The sequence below is a fragment of the Anthonomus grandis genome, chromosome 1, assembly GCF_022605725.1.
Source record: "Anthonomus grandis grandis chromosome 1, icAntGran1.3, whole genome shotgun sequence".
Taxonomy (NCBI): domain Eukaryota; kingdom Metazoa; phylum Arthropoda; class Insecta; order Coleoptera; family Curculionidae; genus Anthonomus; species Anthonomus grandis.
The window spans coordinates 12,025,698-12,047,102 of record NC_065546.1 but is presented as its reverse complement, the minus strand read 5'-3'; the positions used below and the strand labels follow the sequence as shown (position 1 = coordinate 12,047,102).

At 32.3% G+C, this 21,405-nt stretch overlaps 2 protein-coding genes across 2 annotated transcripts; both read right to left on the bottom strand.

Moving 5' to 3' along the window:
- Window positions 1–12,678: 12,678 nt before the first annotated feature.
- On the bottom strand, window positions 12,679–14,548 carry LOC126733426 (origin recognition complex subunit 2). Its single transcript, XM_050436743.1, has one exon. The coding sequence runs from the start codon at window positions 14,461–14,463 to the stop codon at window positions 12,901–12,903; it is 1,563 nt and encodes a 520-aa protein (XP_050292700.1). The 5' UTR covers window positions 14,464–14,548; the 3' UTR covers window positions 12,679–12,900.
- A 335-nt stretch (window positions 14,549–14,883) lies between these two features.
- Window positions 14,884–17,101, bottom strand: LOC126742684 (uncharacterized). The gene is made up of 2 exons (XM_050449450.1): window positions 16,710–17,101; window positions 14,884–15,805 (listed from the first exon to the last, which is right to left on the bottom strand). The coding sequence occupies exons 1-2, from the start codon at window positions 16,835–16,837 to the stop codon at window positions 14,884–14,886; spliced, it is 1,050 nt and encodes a 349-aa protein (XP_050305407.1). The 5' UTR covers window positions 16,838–17,101.
- Between the last annotated feature and the right edge of the window lie 4,304 nt (window positions 17,102–21,405).

Below are 21,405 nucleotides of genomic sequence, written 5' to 3'. Positions count from 1 at the left end.
AATTGAAGCTTGGTTGACCTTAAGACTTATTGACTTATTGACCTTAATGATAGTCAATCTGCATGTACTTTTTCTATAACTTATTGTAAGCAAGACTTTTTTATGTTTTCGTCGTTTAATTAATATAACTTTTTAGCCTCAGGGTTTAGTTATACTGGTTGAGGAATTGAAGATTACGCATTATCCAAAATAATGACAACACCGCTTCATCTCGTCGAAGAGCAGCCGCGTCCGGTCGTCTGTACGCATCACAGCATATAAGGCATAAGCATATGTTATTATATACTGTGTACGCATTATCTGTTTTTATTTTTACAAAACAGTTAAAATATAGACATGCTTCATTTTGCTGTCTGACTGCACGCTGCATTGTTGAATTTTAAAGTGCTATTATTTTTTGTGAACTCATAAAGCTATTTTCACTCATTCCGCAAGAGTTCAAATTATTAAATGATTTTATGGGTGCAATTTGGCAATACCAATGTACCTACTATGTCGGGATTTGTTTTCAATTACATTTAAAAATGTGTATATTTCTTGGAATTTTGAGGTATCTTTTTGTCTTCAATATTGTCATAAATGCGAAATTAATAAATTCATTAATATATTAAATGTTGATGTTAACAAATGTGTGGGTCAAGGCTACGATGGATGTGCTACAATGGCGGGAAAAGATGGTGGTGTCCAAAAAATATTAAGAGAAACATACAAGAAGGGTCTATATTTTCACTGCGCCTCCCACAAACTAAACCTTGTTGTGAATGATCTGAACAAAGTTCCTGAGATCCGTAACTGCATTGGAACTGTCAAAGATACTATTAATTTTTTCAGGGAATCAGTTTTGCGTCGAAAATATGCACCAAAAATTCCATTGCTCTGCGAAACAAGGTGGTCCCAAAAATATAAAAGTATTGCATTATTTAAGAAACATTTTATCGAAACTGTTAAAGGTTTAGAGCAGCTTTCTCAAGAAGGAAATTCTGGTACTCGAACGGCAGCTTTCCAACTATTATCTGCGGTTGGTCAAACTTCATTCATATTATCCACGTCATGGAAGTTAGCAACAGAATCAGAAACGAAAATCAAATTTTTACAGTCGCCCAGATGAGTTCTGCACGCAATCTATTTTTTTGCATATTTAAGGATTAAGTCTGATTTTAAACATTTAAAATAAAGTTAAGAGAAAGACTATAATTACATATAGACAAAAAAGTGTAGATTTGATTTTTTTTTCGGTATAAAAGATAAATGTTTGTTAAATAATAAATAACGTAAAAAAATCACAGTAATTGTTAAAAATTTTGTTACACCTTGAAACTTGGTGTATAAATAAAAGATAATAAAATACATGATATATCTTAGAGACACACGTTTTTTCAGGGGATGAAGGGGTGTAAGCCACCCCCAAATAGTTTAAAAAATCGTAGTAATTAGTAATAATTTTGTTACACCTTGAAACTTGGTGTATAAATAAAAGGTAATAAAATACACCATATATCTCAGATACACACGTTTTTTCAGGGGATGAAGGGGTGTAAGCCACCCCCAAATAACTTAAAAAATCGTAGTAATTAGTAATAATTTTGTTACACCTTGAAACTTGGTGTATAAATAAAAGGTAATAAAATACACCATATATCTCAGAGACACACGTTTTTTCAGGGGATGAAGGGGTGTAAGCCACCCCCAAATAGTTTAAAAAATCGTAGTAATTAGTAATAATTTTGTTACACCTTGAAACTTGGTGTATAAATAAAAGGTAATAAAATACACCATATATCTCAGACACACACGTTTTTTCAGGGGATGAAGGGGTGTAAGCCACCCCCAAATAACTTAAAAAATCGTAGTAATTAGTAATAATTTTGTTACACCTTCAAACTTGGTGTATAGATAAAAGGTAATAAAATATACCATATATCTCAGAGACACACGTTTTTTCAGGGGATGAAGGGGTGTAAGCCACCCCCAAATAGTTTAAAAAATCGTAGTAATTAGTAATAATTTTGTTACACCTTCAAACTTGGTGTATAAATAAAAGATAATAAAATACATGATATATCTCAGAGACACACGTTTTTTCAGGGGATGAAGGGGTGTAAGCCACCCCCAAATAACTTAAAAAATCGTAGTAATTAATAATTTTGTTACACCTTGAAACTCAATGTATAAATAAAAGGTAATAAAATATACCATATATCTCAGAGACACACGTTTTTTCAGGGGATGAAGGGGTGTAAGCCACCCCCAAATAGTTTAAAAAATTGTAGTAATTAGTAATAATTTTGTTACACCTTGAAACTTGGTGTATAAATAAAAGGTAATAAAATACACCATATATCTCAGACACACACGTCTTTTCAGGGGATGAAGGGGTGTAAGCCACCCCCAAATAGTTTAAAAAATCGTAGTAATTAGTAATAATTTTGTTACACCTTGAAACTCGGTGTATAAATAAAAGGTAATAAAATATACCATATATCTCAGAGACACACGTTTTTTCAGGGGATGAAGGGGTGTACGCCACCCCCAAATAACTTAAAAAATCGTAGTAATTAGTAATAATTTTGTTACACCTTGAAACTAGGTGTATAAATAAAAGGTAATAAAATATACCATATATCTCAGACACACACGTTTTTTCAGGGGATGAAGGGGTGTAAGCCACCCCCAAATAGTTTAAAAAATCGTAGTAATTAGTAATAATTTTGTTACACCTTGAAACTCGGTGTATAAATAAAAGGTAATAAAATATACCATATATCTCAGAGACACACGTTTTTTCAGGGGATGAAGGGGTGTAAGCCACCCCCAAATAGTTTAAAAAATCGTAGTAATTAGTAATAATTTTGTTACACCTTGAAACTCGGTGTATAAATAAAAGGTAATAAAATATACCATATATCTCAGAGACACACGTTTTTTCAGGGGATGAAGGGGTGTAAGCCACCCCCAAATAGTTTAAAAAAATTGTAGTAATTAGTAATAATTTTGTTACACCTTGAAACTCGGTGTATAAATAAAAGGTAATAAAATACACCATATATCTTAGACACACACGTTTTTTCAGGGGATGAAGGGGTGTAAGCCACCCCCAAATAGTTTAAAAAATCGTAGTAATTAGTAATAATTTTGTTACACCTTGAAACTCGGTGTATAAATAAAAGGTAATAAAATACACCATATATCTTAGACACACACGTTTTTTCAGGGGATGAAGGGGTGTAAGCCACCCCCAAATAGTTTAAAAAATCGTAGTAATTAGTAATAATTTTGTTACACCTTGAAACTCGGTGTATAAATAAAAGGTAATAAAATACACCATATATCTCAGACACACACGTTTTTTCAGGGGATTAAGGGGTGTAAGCCACCCCCAAATAGTTTAAAAAATCGTAGTAATTAGTAATAATTTTGTTACACCTTGAAACTCGGTGTTTAAATAAAAGGTAATAAAATATACCATATATCTCAGAGACACACGTTTTTTCAGGGGATGAAGGGGTGTAAGCCACCCCCAAATAGTTTAAAAAATCGTAGTAATTAGTAATAATTTTGTTACACCTTGAAACTTGGTGTATAAATAAAAGGTAATAAAATACACCATATATCTCAGAGACACACGTTTTTTCAGGGGATGAAGGGGTGTAAGCCACCCCCAAATAGTTTAAAAAATTGTAGTAATTAGTAATAATTTTGTTACACCTTGAAACTTGGTGTATAAATAAAAGGTAATAAAATACACCATATATCTCAGAGACACACGTTTTTTCAGGGGATGAAGGGGTGTAAGCCACCCCCAAATAGTTTAAAAAATTGTAGTAATTAGTAATAATTTTGTTACACCTTGAAACTTGGTGTATAAATAAAAGATAATAAAATACATCATATATCTCAGAGACACACGTTTTTTCAGGGGATGAAGGGGTGTAAGCCACCCCCAAATAGTTTAAAAAATCGTAGTAATTAGTAATAATTTTGTTACACCTTGAAACTTGGTGCATAAATAAAAGATAATAAAATATACCATATATCTCAGAGACACACGTTTTTTCAGGGGATGAAGGGGTGTAAGCCACCCCCAAATAGTTTAAAAAATCGTAGTAATTAGTAATAATTTTGTTACACCTTGAAACTTGGTGCATAAATAAAAGATAATAAAATACATAATATATCTTAGAGACACACGTTTTTTCAGGGGATGAAGGGGTGTAAGCCACCCCCAAATAGTTTAAAAAATTGTAGTAATTAGTAATAATTTTGTTACACCTTCAAACTTGGTGTATAAATAAAAGATAATAAAATACACCATATATCTCAGAGACACACGTTTTTTCAGGGGATGAAGGGGTGTAAGCCACCCCCAAATAGTTTAAAAAATTGTAGTAATTAGTAATAATTTTGTTACACCTTCAAACTTGGTGTATAAATAAAAGATAATAAAATACATGATATATCTTAAAAACACACGTTTTTTTAGGGGATGAAGGGGTGTAAGCCACCCCCAAATAGTTTAAAAAATCGTAGTAATTAGTAATAATTTTGTTACACCTTGAAACTTGGTGTATAAATAAAAGGTAATAAAATATACCATATATCTCAGAGACACACGTTTTTTCAGGGGATGAAGGGGTGTAAGCCACCCCCAAATATATTAAAAAATCGTAGTAATTAGTAATAATTTTGTTACACCTTCAAACTTGGACTTGCTCTTGGAGAACAACTATGAATATTTGCAATTTCATATTAGATAAAAACTCTCCTATTTTCAAAATATATAATTCATTTCCACGTTTTTTCGGTCTTCCTGGGATACCTGCCATTATAACTGAAATTGTGTGATTAACTGACTTGACACACAGAATATAACGATTACACTTAAAAATTTTCTCTTTATTTAAGCTTAAATATTAAACTTCAATAAAAACCTTGTAAATTAAAATATTATTTAATAAAGTGATTGTATATATTCAAAAGCCGACTTAGATTAATTATTATATAAATCCGGCTTAAGTTAGTCTTGACCGTCCTAAGTCCAAAATTTTGATATATTATTTGGACTCCTGGTCGTCGGTATATTAACATTCACCGTCTTCTCGAAGCAAAATGCATCTAATGGGGGCAATGTATAAATAGCGGCGACGCCTTGCAATCGGGTTTTTGCTTCTCGATCTCGACTAGAGAACCGTCCGCTTAAGCCTCAAGCGCATATGATGTTGACTGTAATTATTATTCTAACGAATTATTAGAACATTATTATAAACCTATTTTGTTATATATTTTAATGAAATACTATGATTTATATTATCTTTTACTTATAGACCAAGTGTGAAGGTCTAACAAAATTATTACTAATTACTACGAATTCTTAAGTTATTTGGGGGTGGCTTACACCCCTTCATCCCCTGAAAAAACGTGTGTCTCTGAGATATATCTTGTATTTTATTATCTTTTAATTATTCACCAAGTTTGAAGGTGTAACAAAATTATTACTAATTACTACAATTTTTTAAGTTATTTGGGGGTGGCTTACACCCTTTCATCCCCTGAAAAACGTGTGTCTCTGAGATATATCATGTATTTTATTATCTTTTATTTATTCACCAAGTTTGAAGGTGTTACAAAATTATTACTAATTACTACAATTTTTTAAGTTATTTAGGGGTGGCTTACACCCCTTCATCCCCTGAAAAAACGTGTGTCTCTGAGATATATCTTGTATTTTATTATCTTTTAATTATTCACCAAGTTTGAAGGTGTAACAAAATTATTACTAATTACTACAATTTTTTAAGTTATTTAGGGGTGGCTTACACCCCTTCATCCCCTGAAAAAACGTGTGTCTCTGAGATATATCTTGTATTTTATTATCTTTTAATTATTCACCAAGTTTGAAGGTGTAACAAAATTATTACTAATTACTACAATTTTTTAAGTTATTTGGGGGTGGCTTACACCCCTTCATCCCCTGAAAAACGTGTGTCTCTGAGATATATCATGTATTTTATTATCTTTTATTTATACACCAAGTTGGAAGGTGTAACAAAATTATTACTAATTACTACAATTTTTTAAGTTATTTGGGGGTGGCTTACACCCCTTAATCCTTTGAAAAAACGTGTGTCTCTGAGATATATCATGTATTTTATTATCTTTTAAATATTCACCAAGTTTGAAGGTGTAACAAAATTATTACTAATTACTACAATTTTTTAAGTTATTTGGGGGTGGCTTACACCCCTTAATCCTTTGAAAAAACGTGTGTCTTTAAGATATATCTTGTATTTTATTATCTTTTAATTATTCACCAAGTTTGAAGGTGTAACAAAATTATTACTAATTACTACAATTTTTTAAACTATTTGGGGATGGCTTACACCCCTTCATCTCCTGAAAAAACGTGTGTCTCTAAGATATATCATGTATTTTATTATCTTTTATTTATTCACCAAGTTTGAAGGTGTAACAAAATTATTACTAATTACTACAATTTTTTAAGTTATTTGGGGGTGGCTTACACCCCTTCATCCCCTGAAAAAACGTGTGTCTCTAAGATATATCATGTATTTTATTATCTTTTATTTATTCACCAAGTTTGAAGGTGTAACAAAATTATTACTAATTACTACAATTTTTTAAGTTATTTGGGGGTGGCTTACACCCCTTAATCCTTTGAAAAAACGTGTGTCTCTGAGATATATCATGTATTTTATTATCTTTTATTTATTCACCAAGTTTGAAGGTGTAACAAAATTATTACTAATTACTACAATTTTTTAAGTTATTTGGGGGTGGCTTACACCCCTTAATCCTTTGAAAAAACGTGTGTCTCTGAGATATATCATGTATTTTATTATCTTTTATTTATTCACCAAGTTTGAAGGTGTAACAAAATTATTACTAATTACTACAATTTTTTAAGTTATTTGGGGGTGGCTTACACCCCTTCATCACCTGAAAAAACGTGTGTCTCTAAGATATATTATGTATTTTATTATCTTTTATTTATTCACCAAGTTTGAAGGTGTAACAAAATTATTACTAATTACTACAATTTTTTAAGTTATTTGGGGGTGGCTTACACCCCTTAATCCTTTGAAAAAACGTGTGTCTCTGAGATATATCTTGTATTTTATTATCTTTTAATTATTCACCAAGTTTGAAGGTGTAACAAAATTATTACTAATTACTACAATTTTTTAAGTTATTTGGGGGTGGCTTACACCCCTTCATCCCCTGAAAAAACGTGTGTCTCTGAGATATATCTTGTATTTTATTATCTTTTAATTATTCACCAAGTTTGAAGGTGTAACAAAATTATTACTAATTACTACAATTTTTTAAGTTATTTGGAGGTGGCTTACACCCCTTCATCCCCTGAAAAAACGTGTGTCTCTAAGATATATGGTGTATTTTATTATCTTTTATTTATACACCAAGTTTGAAGGTGTAACAAAATTATTACTAATTACTACAATTTTTTAAGTTATTTGGGGGTGGCTTACACCCCTTCATCCCCTGAAAAAACGTGTGTCTCTGAGATATATCTTGTATTTTATTATCTTTTAATTATTCACCAAGTTTGAAGGTGTAACAAAATTATTACTAATTACTACAATTTTTTAAGTTATTTAGGGGTGGCTTACACCCCTTCATCCCCTGAAAAAACGTGTGTCTCTGAGATATATCTTGTATTTTATTATCTTTTAATTATTCACCAAGTTTGAAGGTGTAACAAAATTATTACTAATTACTACAATTTTTTAAGTTATTTGGGGGTGGCTTACACCCCTTCATCCCCTGAAAAACGTGTGTCTCTGAGATATATCATGTATTTTATTATCTTTTACTTATTCACCAAGTTTGAAGGTGTTACAAAATTATTACTAATTACTACAATTTTTTAAGTTATTTGGGGGTGGCTTACACCCCTTCATCCCCTGAAAAAAACGTGTGTCTCTGAGATATATCTTGTATTTTATTATCTTTTAATTATTCACCAAGTTTGAAGGTGTAACAAAATTATTACTAATTACTACAATTTTTTAAGTTATTTGGGGGTGGCTTACACCCCTTCATCCCCTGAAAAAACGTGTGTCTCTGAGATATATCTTGTATTTTATTATCTTTTAATTATTCACCAAGTTTGAAGGTGTAACAAAATTATTACTAATTACTACAATTTTTTAAGTTATTTGGGGGTGGCTTACACCCCTTAATCCTTTGAAAAAACGTGTGTCTCTGAGATATATCTTGTATTTTATTATCTTTTAAATATTCACCAAGTTTGAAGGTGTAACAAAATTATTACTAATTACTACAATTTTTTAAGTTATTTGGGGGTGGCTTACACCCCTTAATCCTTTGAAAAAACGTGTGTCTTTAAGATATATCTTGTATTTTATTATCTTTTAATTATTCACCAAGTTTGAAGGTGTAACAAAATTATTACTAATTACTACAATTTTTTAAACTATTTGGGGATGGCTTACACCCCTTCATCTCCTGAAAAAACGTGTGTCTCTGAGATATATCATGTATTTTATTATCTTTTATTTACTCACCAAGTTTGAAGGTGTAACAAAATTATTACTAATTACTACAATTTTTTAAACTATTTGGGGTTGGCTTACACCCCTTCATCCCCTGAAAAAACGTGTGTCTCTAAGATATATCATGTATTTTATTATCTTTTATTTATTCACCAAGTTTGAAGGTGCAACAAAATTATTACTAATTACTACAATTTTTTAAGTTATTTGGGGGTGGCTTACACCCCTTAATCCTTTGAAAAAACGTGTGTCTCTGAGATATATCTTGTATTTTATTATCTTTTAATTATTCACCAAGTTTGAAGGTGTAACAAAATTATTACTAATTACTACAATTTTTTAAACTATTTGGGGGTGGCTTACACCCCTTCATCCCCTGAAAAAACGTGTGTCTCTAAGATATATGGTGTATTTTATTATCTTTTATTTATACACCAAGTTTGAAGGTGTAACAAAATTATTACTAATTACTACAATTTTTTAAGTTATTTGGGGGTGGCTTACACCCCTTCATCCCCTGAAAAAACGTGTGTCTCTGAGATATATCTTGTATTTTATTATCTTTTAAATATTCACCAAGTTTGAAGGTGTAACAAAATTATTACTAATTACTACAATTTTTTAAGTTATTTGGGGGTGGCTTACACCCCTTAATCCTTTGAAAAAACGTGTGTCTCTAAGATATATCTTGTATTTTATTATCTTTTAATTATTCACTAAGTTTGAAGGTGTAACAAAATTATTACTAATTACTACAATTTTTTAAGTTATTTGGGGGTGGCTTACACCCCTTAATCCTTTGAAAAAACGTGTGTCTCTAAGATATATCTTGTATTTTATTATCTTTTAATTATTCACCAAGTTTGAAGGTGTAACAAAATTATTACTAATTACTACAATTTTTTAAACTATTTGGGGGTGGCTTACACCCCTTCATCCCCTGAAAAAACGTGTGTCTCTAAGATATATGGTGTATTTTATTATCTTTTATTTATACACCAAGTTTGAAGGTGTAACAAAATTATTACTAATTACTACAATTTTTTAAGTTATTTGGGGGTGGCTTACACCCCTTCATCCCCTGAAAAAACGTGTGTCTCTGAGATATATCTTGTATTTTATTATCTTTTAAATATTCACCAAGTTTGAAGGTGTAACAAAATTATTACTAATTACTACAATTTTTTAAGTTATTTGGGGGTGGCTTACACCCCTTAATCCTTTGAAAAAACGTGTGTCTCTAAGATATATCTTGTATTTTATTATCTTTTAATTATTCACCAAGTTTGAAGGTGTAACAAAATTATTACTAATTACTACAATTTTTTAAACTATTTGGGGATGGCTTACACCCCTTCATCCCCTGAAAAAACGTGTGTCTCTAAGATATATCATGTATTTTATTATCTTTTATTTACTCACCAAGTTTGAAGGTGTAACAAAATTATAACTAATTACTACAATTTTTTAAGTTATTTGGGGGTGGCTTACACCCCTTCATCCCCTGAAAAAACGTGTGTCTCTGAGATATATCATGTATTTTATTATCTTTTATTCATTCACCAAGTTTGAAGGTGTAACAAAATTATTACTAATTACTACAATTTTTTAAGTTATTTGGGGGTGGCTTACACCCCTTAATCCTTTGAAAAAACGTGTGTCTCTAAGATATATCTTGTATTTTATTATCTTTTAATTATTCACTAAGTTTGAAGGTGTAACAAAATTATTACTAATTACTACAATTTTTTAAACTATTTGGGGATGGCTTACACCCCTTCATCCCCTGAAAAAACGTGTGTCTCTAAGATATATCATGTATTTTATTATCTTTTATTTATTCACCAAGTTTGAAGGTGTAACAAAATTATTACTAATTACTACAATTTTTTAAGTTATTTGGGGGTGGCTTACACCCCTTCATCCCCTGAAAAAACGTGTGTCTCTAAGATATATGGTGTATTTTATTATCTTTTATTTATACACCAAGTTTGAAGGTGTAATAAAATTTTTAACAATTACTGTGATTTTTTTACGTTATTTATTATTTAACAAACATTTATCTTTTATACCGAAAAAAAAATAAAATCTACACTTTTTTTGTCTATATGTAATTATAGTCTTTCTCTTAACTTTATTTTAAATATTTAAAATCAGATTTAATCCTTCAATATGCAAACAAATAGATTGCGTGCAGAACTTATCTGGGCGACTGTAAAAATTTGATTTTCGTTTCTGATTCTGTTGCTAACTTCCATGACGTATATTATCCTTATGTATAATAGACAAATACAACTCCTTGCTTGAACCAGTGGCTAACATTTTGCAGTCTAAAACTCTGGATATAATTAAGTGTTCAGATCACATTAAAACAATAAAAACTGCTGTTATAGAACACAGACTTTCCGCGGAAGAAGGTAGTGAGGAACTTTTAAAAACAGCCAATGAAATAGCGGAAGCTTTAGATATACAGTTGCTTATTCCCCGGACTATTGGACGTCAAATTTATAGAGCAAATCATCCAGCTGCTTCATTAAGTGAATATTTTCGCCGTTCGCTATATGTGCCCTATTTGGACTCATTACTATCCTCATTAGAAGCGCGGTTTAGCCAAGATCAATCGCCAGCTTTTGCCTTATCTTTGTTACACCCTGCTCAGATTACAAAAATTGCAGCTGCAGAGTTAAAAATTCGTATGGAAGAAGTCTCCAAATTTTATGAATTAGAAGGCATTATGTCAGAAGCTCAACTTTGGCAGATCTATTGGAAAAACATGCAAAATGTGGATCTTCAAACTTTGGAAGTATCAGATTTGATTCACCACGCAGAAAATTTTTATCCAACGGTTGAAAGAGCCCTACATATGCTATTAGCAATGCCTTATTCTACAGCTACCATTGAAAGAACATTTAGCACTCTCAGACGAGTAAAAACCTGGCTGAGATCGACAATGGTAGAAGATAGGCTAAACGGCTTTGCATGCTTAGTGTGCATAAAAAATTAGTGACTAGTTTGAGTCATTCTTTTATAGAAGATGTTTTAAATCGCTTCGCAGAAGATTCACGAAGATTAATTTTTAAATAAGGAATTACCTAGTAACCTTTTGTAATACTTGTTAACTTGTGTACTATTTTTTACTATTACTCCTTAGACCTACTACCTTCAACTTATAATATGTATCTAAAATAAAATATGCAGATTTTGTATATAGTATACTTATTTTTTCCCTACGAACTTGTTCACGATTTCCAAACATGAATATCCTTTCTTGCCCCCCCTAGTCTAGAACCTGCGTACGCCCTTGGGTGGATCAGCAGCTATTAAGAAGTTGTACGATGCACCTCTTGCAATAAAGGGTGATAAGTATGATCAATTACAATCTCTTAAACCCGTTATCCACAAGGATTACCATGCATTTTATGATTCGCTAAGAAAGTTATAAATATCAATATTTTTTGGTCATATTTATGTAAAACTAGAGCGTAGGTTTTGTATTTGAATAAAAATATTACAAAGAAAAGATATAGTATAATTAAGTTTAAAACCTTGTATCTCATTAAAAATAATAATAATAAATAAAAAAACCTTGTAACTTGTAACATTTTTTTTTACAATTTCGGTCACAATTCCAGTATCTATTATGTCACTAACTAGTTTTTCTACTTCTTTAGACTTCTCGCAAAGTATTGTCCCATTTCAAAATTAGGTAAAATTTTGAGATGATTTTTTTCATTTCCTGAAAAACTATAATTTTTGAGATACGAGGTTTTGACTTTACGACGACATGCGAATTATCGTAAACCGATTTCCACTAAACTACCTTAAGGTTCTCGTATTTGGTCGTACTGAAAAACTACGATGTAGCGCACGAAATATATGCATGCGCGTTCCCATATTTCGCCTATCAATAATATAGCAAATCTATCTCTCTATAATAGCACCTCTCCAATCTGTATCAAATTACTTGTCATCCAATCAATCTTATTTTAATAAACTGAACAATATATTTATTTTATGAGCTGTAATTTCTAGAGATTTTTAGTTTGAATTACATACTTAATTCAGATCTTGCAGGGCATTTTTTGCTTCTAAGTGAAATAACTAAGGGAAACTAAAATAAAAAAAATTATTAAAGTTGGCAATACTTTCTTTATATAGAGAAATTTTATTACGGAAGTTATTTACATAATACTATTTACAAACAAGATATTTATTAATACCTTATAGCAAAGAAAGTGACACTGTGTAAATAAATAAGAAAAAAATTATTACTTTAATGATGATGAAAAAAATATATAAAGCAATAAGAAGAAATATGTTCAAGCATAAAAACAATAAATTACAATTTTTAAGATATTTCGTCCATAAACTTTTGTAGTAAATTATTAGCAAGAGGTATAACCAAATACTCTGTTCCATCCTCCATTGATCTTTTTGTCTTTATCATCTTATGATCAATAAACTCACTAAGTTGTGCCCTTAAGGCCAAATCAGAGCTAACAATGAATGATTCTCGGCAAGCCTTATACAGTTCTTTAAATGCCATGCCTTGATAATACTGCCCAGAGTTTTCAATTTGGTATTTGCCAATCTTTGAATAAATGGCCTTAGAGTTTTGTGTAAGAGACAAGAATACATTTCTTAAAGAAGATAAGGCGAGTGAACTGTTTTGTTGTGTCATAGAAGACATTTCACATTCTGTCTCATGCTGATAAGTTAAGTAAGATGTTACATCCCACCAAGTAAAGTTAAATTTGCTAAGCTTGGTATGGTCCCATATTAATGGAGCATTGATATGATCTATAGTGGCTATCAAACATATATTTGGAACACTTGCAAGGGTGGCTAAGACAGTTTGTGCCTTGGCCCCTCTAATTGCTTCAATATTATTTATTAGAAGATAAAAGTAAGTATCACTACAGTTCTGGGCTTCCTGGATGATTAAATCTACAGCTTGGTTCAGATTAGAGGGGTTTTCATCTAGTTCAAATAAGTCTTCTATAAAGCTATCAATAATATTTTTGATGCTTAAGGTAGGAAAAAATCCATTTATAACAATAACAGGATGATCTTGCAGGTACTCCTCTTGGAAAATTGATAAAATACTCTTCTTTGACCCAAGGCCATACAGCAGTATTGAAAAATTCTGGTGTAATACATAAAGCCATTTTTTAAATTGTTGTTTGTTGGCTGCTGAAAGAGCATCAATTCCTTTAATATGTTCTTTTGAAAATCTCTTGTTTAGTAAGAGTTTTTGGAGCTCGTACTGTGGTAATCTAGGAGTTTGCAATTTATCTAATGTGTTATTTGAAGTTTTAATTTTAGCTAAGGCTGAATTTGCAAAGTATTCATCTGTATCAATAGTATACTTTGAATTTTGTTTAATTTTTCTGCCTCTGGTTGAAACTTTTGCTTTAGCATCATCAAATTTAATATTTGCCTTTAGCTTGTTCTTTTTTGGTTTTTCATGTTCCTCCTGTTCACTTTTCTCGCTTACATTATCTGAACTATCACTTTCAGAACTCTCCTCTTCAGAAACCTCATATTCACTGCCACTATCTTCAAACACCATTTTAAGTTTACTTTTTATTTTAGACCGGACCACATGCGGTGTCTTCTGCATTTCAGATACTTTTAAGGCTAAACTGGCTCTATCCTTTCGTTTTTGGAAAGTAAACATCTCATCACCCTTTACCATTTCATCTTCATGCAGTAGCTTTGGTTTCTCGGGACTATCGTAGTCTTCTTCGTCATCGCTGAACATAAATTGCTCCTCATCGCTGCTGCTTACAGAAGCCACAAACCCACCAGATTTCAGCTTTGTGGCATATAAAGATTCCATGGCTTTTAGGCTTGGTTTTTTTTCACGTCTGGTACGGCGTACTGGAAGTTCTTCATTACCTGTTGCCATTTCGACTAGCGACTAATAATTTTAGATTCAGATATCCAAATATCTTCACAGGAATAAAAAAGTTGCTGAAATCAAAACAAATAAATAAAAAGTTAGGTTAGCTGTGATTTAAACAAAAATTCCCGCTAAAATATCTGTCAGATTTACTTACAGCGCTGCTATATTTTTTTCCAGTAGCAACAGTTAAGGCGGAAACAGACTATCATCACGTCACGTGATGTTACGTGAGCTCATGGCAGGCGCGAAATATCTGCAGTCAATTTTTGCATGTTTAATAATCACTCATCGCGCGAATATAGGGATCAGCGAGTACGACAGGAATCCTGGGAAGAAATAGGCAGACAATTAAAAATAACAGGTAATCTCAGATTTTCATTTATTTATTTTAGTTAGGAATAAGTAGTTTTAATACGTACTTAATTAATCATTTTCGTTGTAAATTCTTCCTCTACGAACTAAACCAATTTGCCAAGGCACAGAACCAGTAGATGAATTGAAATATTCTTTAAAAGCCTCTCGAGTTCTGAATGCAGCATTAGCGTGATTTCTCCGTATTCCTTGAATATTTAGGAGGGCTGCTTTTGGAGAACGTAAAGTAGCAAGGTCGGGCTCCATTGATTCTATACTCAACATATTATGCAGACAGCATGCGGCTAGTACAACTTTATCCACGAAGTCTGGTTGTATTTCGAAGTGTCTACGAAACACTCTCCAACGAGAGATCAAAATTCCGAAGGCGTTCTCTACAATGCGTCTAGTTCGTGATAACCTATAATTGTATATCTTATTAGGTTCATTTTCCCCCAAATAAAATCTGCTGTACGGACGAAGCAAATAAGTTTTAAGTGGAAATGCTTCATCGCCAAGAATAACATGGGGCTGTGGTAATCCATTTGCTTCGAGGGGAGTATCTCCCGGTACTCCTAATGTTCCGTTTTGAAGCTTCTTACCAATTTTTGATTTCTCAAAAATACCTCCATCGCTATTCCTGCCATAGGATCCAACGTCAATTGCGATAAATTTATAGTCGGCATCAACCAAGGCCAAAAGAACTATTGAATGACTCCCCTTGTAATTGTAATATGTAGAGCCTGCATTGATTGGGCACTGAATATTAACATGCTTACCATCTATGGCAGCAATGCAATTCGGAAAATCCCATATTTGACTAAATCTAGCCGCAGACTTTTTCCATATCTCTGTCGTTGGCTTAGGCATTACAATGGGTCCCAAGTTCTTCCAGATGGCATCACAAACTTCAATGACTATTTCTCGAACTGTGCTAAATCCTAGTCTATAGCTGAAACCCATACTTCTAAATGAATTGCCTGTCGCGAGATGCCTGAAACAAAGAAGATGATTTTTATTTTAGCGGATAAAGCCAAACAAATGTGGGACAAACTTAGAAGATGCTAAACAATGCCAGGAATCGGCGACTTTCAACAAAAAGTGGAAGGCTACTAGGAAGTTTGAACAACAAATGGCATTTCTTTTGCCTTACCTTGAAGGTCGAAGGTAAAATTCAAATTTCTTATAATAATAATAATAATAATAACAATAATAATAATAATACCTTGAGTAAATATGATTCTTTATTATCATACTGACGACAACTATTCTTCTTTCAAGGACGTGCGGCAATCTGGAGAACGATATTAATGATGCGGATGATATCCTGGCGCAAAATGATCCCATAATTGCTAACGATAATGGAGAATCAGATGTCGAACAATATCAAGAACAAGTCTCGGAACAAATACATATAAATGAAAATACGGACGCGTTACAAAAACTTAAACAACATAAACATGTTAGCAAAAAAAATGCTGCGGCAAATTATGCAGGAGAATAGCACTCTTAGAAAAAGAAAATACGAAGATAGAGAAAAAAGGGTAGAAGCCAAGAAAGAACAAAATAAATATTCTTTAGAAAATATGGACGAGATCGAACAAAGCCGAACAAAGAACCTGCGAAAGGTAATCATATCACCCTGTACCCAGAGTCATTCCTACACCTTTGAGTTCTACACAGTCATCGTCTACAGTGCAATCAACTTTTTCACCAGAAAATTATCTGGAACACGATGATGGGCATTTATCAAACTCAAGAAACACAGACTGCTTGGAAACAGGACAAGAGCGACAACCGACGCTTTTAGAAATGACCTCATTTGAGACAAACTATGCTATGCTTCAATAAATAATTGTTTCGAAATGATGAAACTGCATTTATTTACTTGAACTCACCTTAAACACAACGCTAATCTCTCTTCAGTACTTATCGCCCTTCGGAATTGGGTATTTTGCTTTTTGATATTTTCTTTAACAAGTCCGTGCAAAAAATCAAATTCTTCTTTGGTAACCCGAAAATACATATGATATCGATCTGGGTGCTCATTCAGCTTTTTAACTAATCTGTGATATTCTCCTAATTCTTCCCTCTGTTTATTTATTTCGTGCACCCATTTCCTTTTTATTCCATCATTAACTATTAAAAATGCAGCCACGTTTTCTAAGTCTTCTTCAAAATCTGAGGAACTCACAGGTCTCACTTTCCATTTTGAAAGACACACAAAAAATATAAACCGCGAATTGTATGGTTACAAGTGATATGACATGTTAAATAGTGTGATTATAGGCGTGACAGCATGTGAGGTTTCATCTAATGTGACAACACGTGAGCTCACGTGACGTGATGATAATCTGTTTCCGCCTTTAATCCACGAAAAAAATTAAATTAAGATGATTTAAAGGATGTTTAGTAAATAAGAATATTAAATATTCCTTAATATAATTGATTATTAGTTATTATTATAGAACTTAATTACTTTAGCGTTTTAATTTGTTTGTTGTTTGAATACATATATCTTTAGATTTTTGATCTAAAGATATAGCGCATTTTTTTCGACAGGTACGCGATTATCTTGACGAACAATATCCCGAACGTTGGATTGGCTATTTTACCTAATTTCTTACCCATCGACTAAATATTTTTTGACTTCTTAGCTCATTCATTAAATAAATAAATAATCTTTTTATACCACGGTGCGTAAAGTACTCATTTTACACACTCACGGTTTATAAAGTTTAACTTTTTACGTACTAGTGGGTAAAAGTAATTTGACGTTTAGTTGACATTTAATTTACAAAATGGCAAAAAAATTTATGACGATCTTTATTACTCTCTAGTGCGTAAAGTAATTTGGTATTTTTGATTTCTTTTAATGTTTTCTTTGGTAATAGATAATTTTTTTATGTTATATGTGGGTAAAATCCTCTTGTTTTATTCATGGGAATATCCCATTCATATAAAAAGGCTCATTTTATACACTTGATACATAAATAACTATTTTTTACTATTATAACTTAATATTTTGATTTTCTAATTTTAGGGAGTTTTATTAAATCTCCGTTACTATACTTTTTTATAGTTTATCCAGTATAAGATAATAGATAGATATCCAGATAATAGAGGCGATCTATCTGATAAAAATTCTAGTTACACAAGAAGAGAGAAGCCATGCTTCCACACAAAGTGTGTAAGTCTGCGATGAGGAGCAATTTATATTCAGCGATGACGAAGAAGACTACGATAGTCCCGAGAAACCAAAGCTACTGCATGAAGATGAAATGGTAAAGGGTGATGAGATGTTCACTTTCCGAAAACGAAAGGATAGAGCCAGTTTAGTCTTAAAAGTATCTGAAATGCAGAAGACACCTCATGTGGTCCGGTCTAAAATAAAAAGTAAACTTAAAATGGTGTTTCAAGATAGCATCACTATTATGCATCACTATTATGATTTGCTATCATTATCAAAATGTCTGATAAAAAACAAATACGTTGTGTTATTAGAAAAAAAAAAGAATAGCACTTTGTCCTTGCTAATCTTTCTATTGGTGTATCACAGGGAACTGTAGTAGAGCTCCTTCTATTTCTTGCGTACTTGTTTTTTCAGTTTCATTGAGCTGTAATCTCTATATATAAAAAGACTTGTTCTAACTGATCAACGTGCAGCCCAAACGGTAAACACCTACATAACTATAGTTATGTAGGCGTCCACTAAGAAGGGATTTTTTGAAATTCCATCGGGGAGAGGTTGAAACCACCCCTTATGTGTCATAGCTTCAAAACTCTATACTTTTTTAAAAAATGGTGAAACACGTCATTTTTATTTTGTTTTTTTACCTAATTTCCATTTTTTTGTTTTTTTTTTTTTTTATAGGGTTAAAACCATTCTTTAAGAATTTAACATCTTTTTTTTATCCTTAAATTCATTGCTTCTCGGAAAAAAACTGCAAAATACTTCAATTTAATTTCATTTTAATGAAAACAACAGATTCTCGAAAATTCCGCCACCCTGAAGGGGTGAAATGGGGTGAAAACGTCTTCTATGGAATTTTTTTCATTTTAAAGTTATAGCGTTGAAAATTGATATTTTTACATATTACAAGAAGGCAAAACAAAAAATGTTGTTTACAAAGAAGTCCTTCAGTAGAACTTCTTCTTTTACTTTCAAATTCCACGCGAGCAACGCCGCGGGCATTCAGCTAGGATCTTATATAAACTAACATTTTTATAATTGAAGAGTGGTCGAGCTAAGTGATCTAAGTGCCAAAATTAAAAATTGCTAGAAATCAAAGAAAACTTGACAAATAAGGAAAATAAAACAAATGTAATTTTTTTATGGACAATTGGCTTTATTAACAAACACAGAGATAAACTAAAACAAATGTTCTGTGGTAAGACATCAAAGAAACTTCGTAAAGCAAAATAAGTGAAGAAATAACCGAAATGATCTAAGTCTACAAAAATAATAAATGATTAAAAATCTAAAATAGTGGTAAAAAATGCCCTATTGTCCTGATCAATGTACTTTAGCATTGCGCGAAGGTCTTTTTTCTTACTTTCCTTTATTTGCTCAACACCAGGCAAGGCTAAGAGCTCAACCGACTTTAAATTTTGCACAGTCACATCCTTTTTTAATACACGGCACTTCTCCCATCCTATTAAGTCACTGAAATTTTTCTTGTACAATACTATGCCGGGCTCTTCTTTCGTCACACGTAACCACGACGCTTGTCTAATGCCTAGTTTAGTTGTATTTATAAGTTTTGATAATAGTTTATCAAAATCAAAAAAAGTACATTCACCCATATCTAAAAGTCTGTATGGCCTGGAAGGTCTAGCAGCCGCAATTGCCGTTTTGACATCGTTTACTGTCTGAAGCTTAGAACATTTTGCTTGTTTCTCTATCTGAAGATGAAAAACTATGGCCGGAAACTAAAAATTTATGGTCGATGGTGTCAAAATGTTCATTGGCTACTAATAAAATGAACATTCGGTTTTTTAATTGCCCTGCGCAGTTGTCACTCCATATACATAGTTTTCGCTTATAAGTTGAAAGCTGACCTGTGTTCAAGGCTTGTAGAAGACATGATGCCATTTGGTTGCCACCTCGGCCCGACAGTCCTTCATGCCAGATGCACATTATCCCATCTGACGTATCTTGCACATGTATTCCAAAATTGTAGCATGACAACTGGCGGCTGTAATACATACTACTATGCGTTAATTTTGGTAGGGCAAAAACTTTCTGTAGGTCCATGGTAATGATACAGGTATCGCTACCTGGAAGAGTACTACTCGCACTGTCTTCTTGAATGACCTTTAGAGCTTTATCTATTTTTCTATGATGCAACTCCAGCTCGTTTTTAGCTTTTCTTGATACATTAAAGTCTATGTCCTTGCTTCTTAAAAAAAGTAAATCACAAGTCTTGCACGTATCAACTCTAGGTCTTCTAAAAGAAATATTTGGAAAATCCTTTATAAAAACTCTTTTATAGAATTTGTATGTTATAGTGCAACCAGGATGTTTTATTTTAAAAGCGTTGAATAGCTTATAGACATTAAGATCCGGACTGATATATTCTTTTTCACTTTTTGAACGGCTGTAGTGGCTCTCGTCCCTCGGAAAGCTGTTGATGTGGTCTTTCACCATCTGTCTATCATGAAGAGTGTACTTGAATTTTATACAACCTTCTCGTTTATCCTTGAAGGTTGTATGCCCCTTCTTTGTACGCCTAACAAGCGTGGTAATCTTTTGCGGACGGATAGCAAATATTTCCAAAAACGTTTTTTTACATACCCTTTTTACGTTACCTTGCCTATCTGGGCAAGGTATCTGCTTTCTGCTGAATCATCGTAGGTACCATGGCGGCGACGTTGGACTGGTAAAACTTGCAATAATCCAACAATGAGATAGCTGCCTTGCTCGTTGAGTTCAAGGCCATGGTATAGATCGAAAAGCTTAACTTTCATATCAATCACATCCCTACAGCTAAATTTATATTTACAGGTGATCTGAAATTAAAAAAATCTCAGGGTAATGTAACTATCGGCTACAAAGATTTGACTATTGGGCCGCGCCGCGAGCAGTCTAAAATTTCAAGCGAAATATCGTTAAAAATCTCGTACTAACCTCATTTTTGGGAACGGCTTTTCCAGGTTTTTGCAGTTTTGATTTTTTTGTAACATAAGATTTTCCACTCAATCTAGCTTCACTCTGTTTTTTTCTTCTTGATTTCGTATTTGTATTATCGCCAAACGCAATAGAGTTCATTGTAATTACTTTAACATATAACACAGACAATAACAATCGAATCTAACGACAAACCAACCAAGAATATCGACCTGCATGCCGGCACTTAGATCAATTAGCAAAGAATATGATGCCAGACATAGAGGTGGCCCCATCTTTGGACTTCGTTAGCCCTAGGGTGAAATTGGCACTTAGATCTTATAGTAGGATATTGGCGGTGGCACATAGAATATATTGAGAGAAAAAAAACGAAAATGTATATTTTGGCACTTAGATCATTTAGCTCGACCACTCTTCAATTATGATCTATGCTGTGCCGCTTATCGCTATAATCGGAACCACAA

What these genes read in the sequence shown, in the direction of transcription:
- LOC126733426 (XM_050436743.1), bottom strand. Translation starts at nt 14,463, where the DNA reads ATGGCAACAGGTAATGAAGAACTTCCAGTACGCCGTACCAGACGTGAA.
- LOC126742684 (XM_050449450.1), bottom strand. Translation starts at nt 16,837, where the DNA reads ATGTATTTTCGGGTTACCAAAGAAGAATTTGATTTTTTGCACGGACTT. An exon ending in AGATTAGCGTTGTGTTTAAG is followed by an intron (nt 15,806 to 16,709) that starts GTGAGTTCAAGT and finishes TCTTTGTTTCAG; the next exon opens with GCATCTCGCGACAGGCAATT.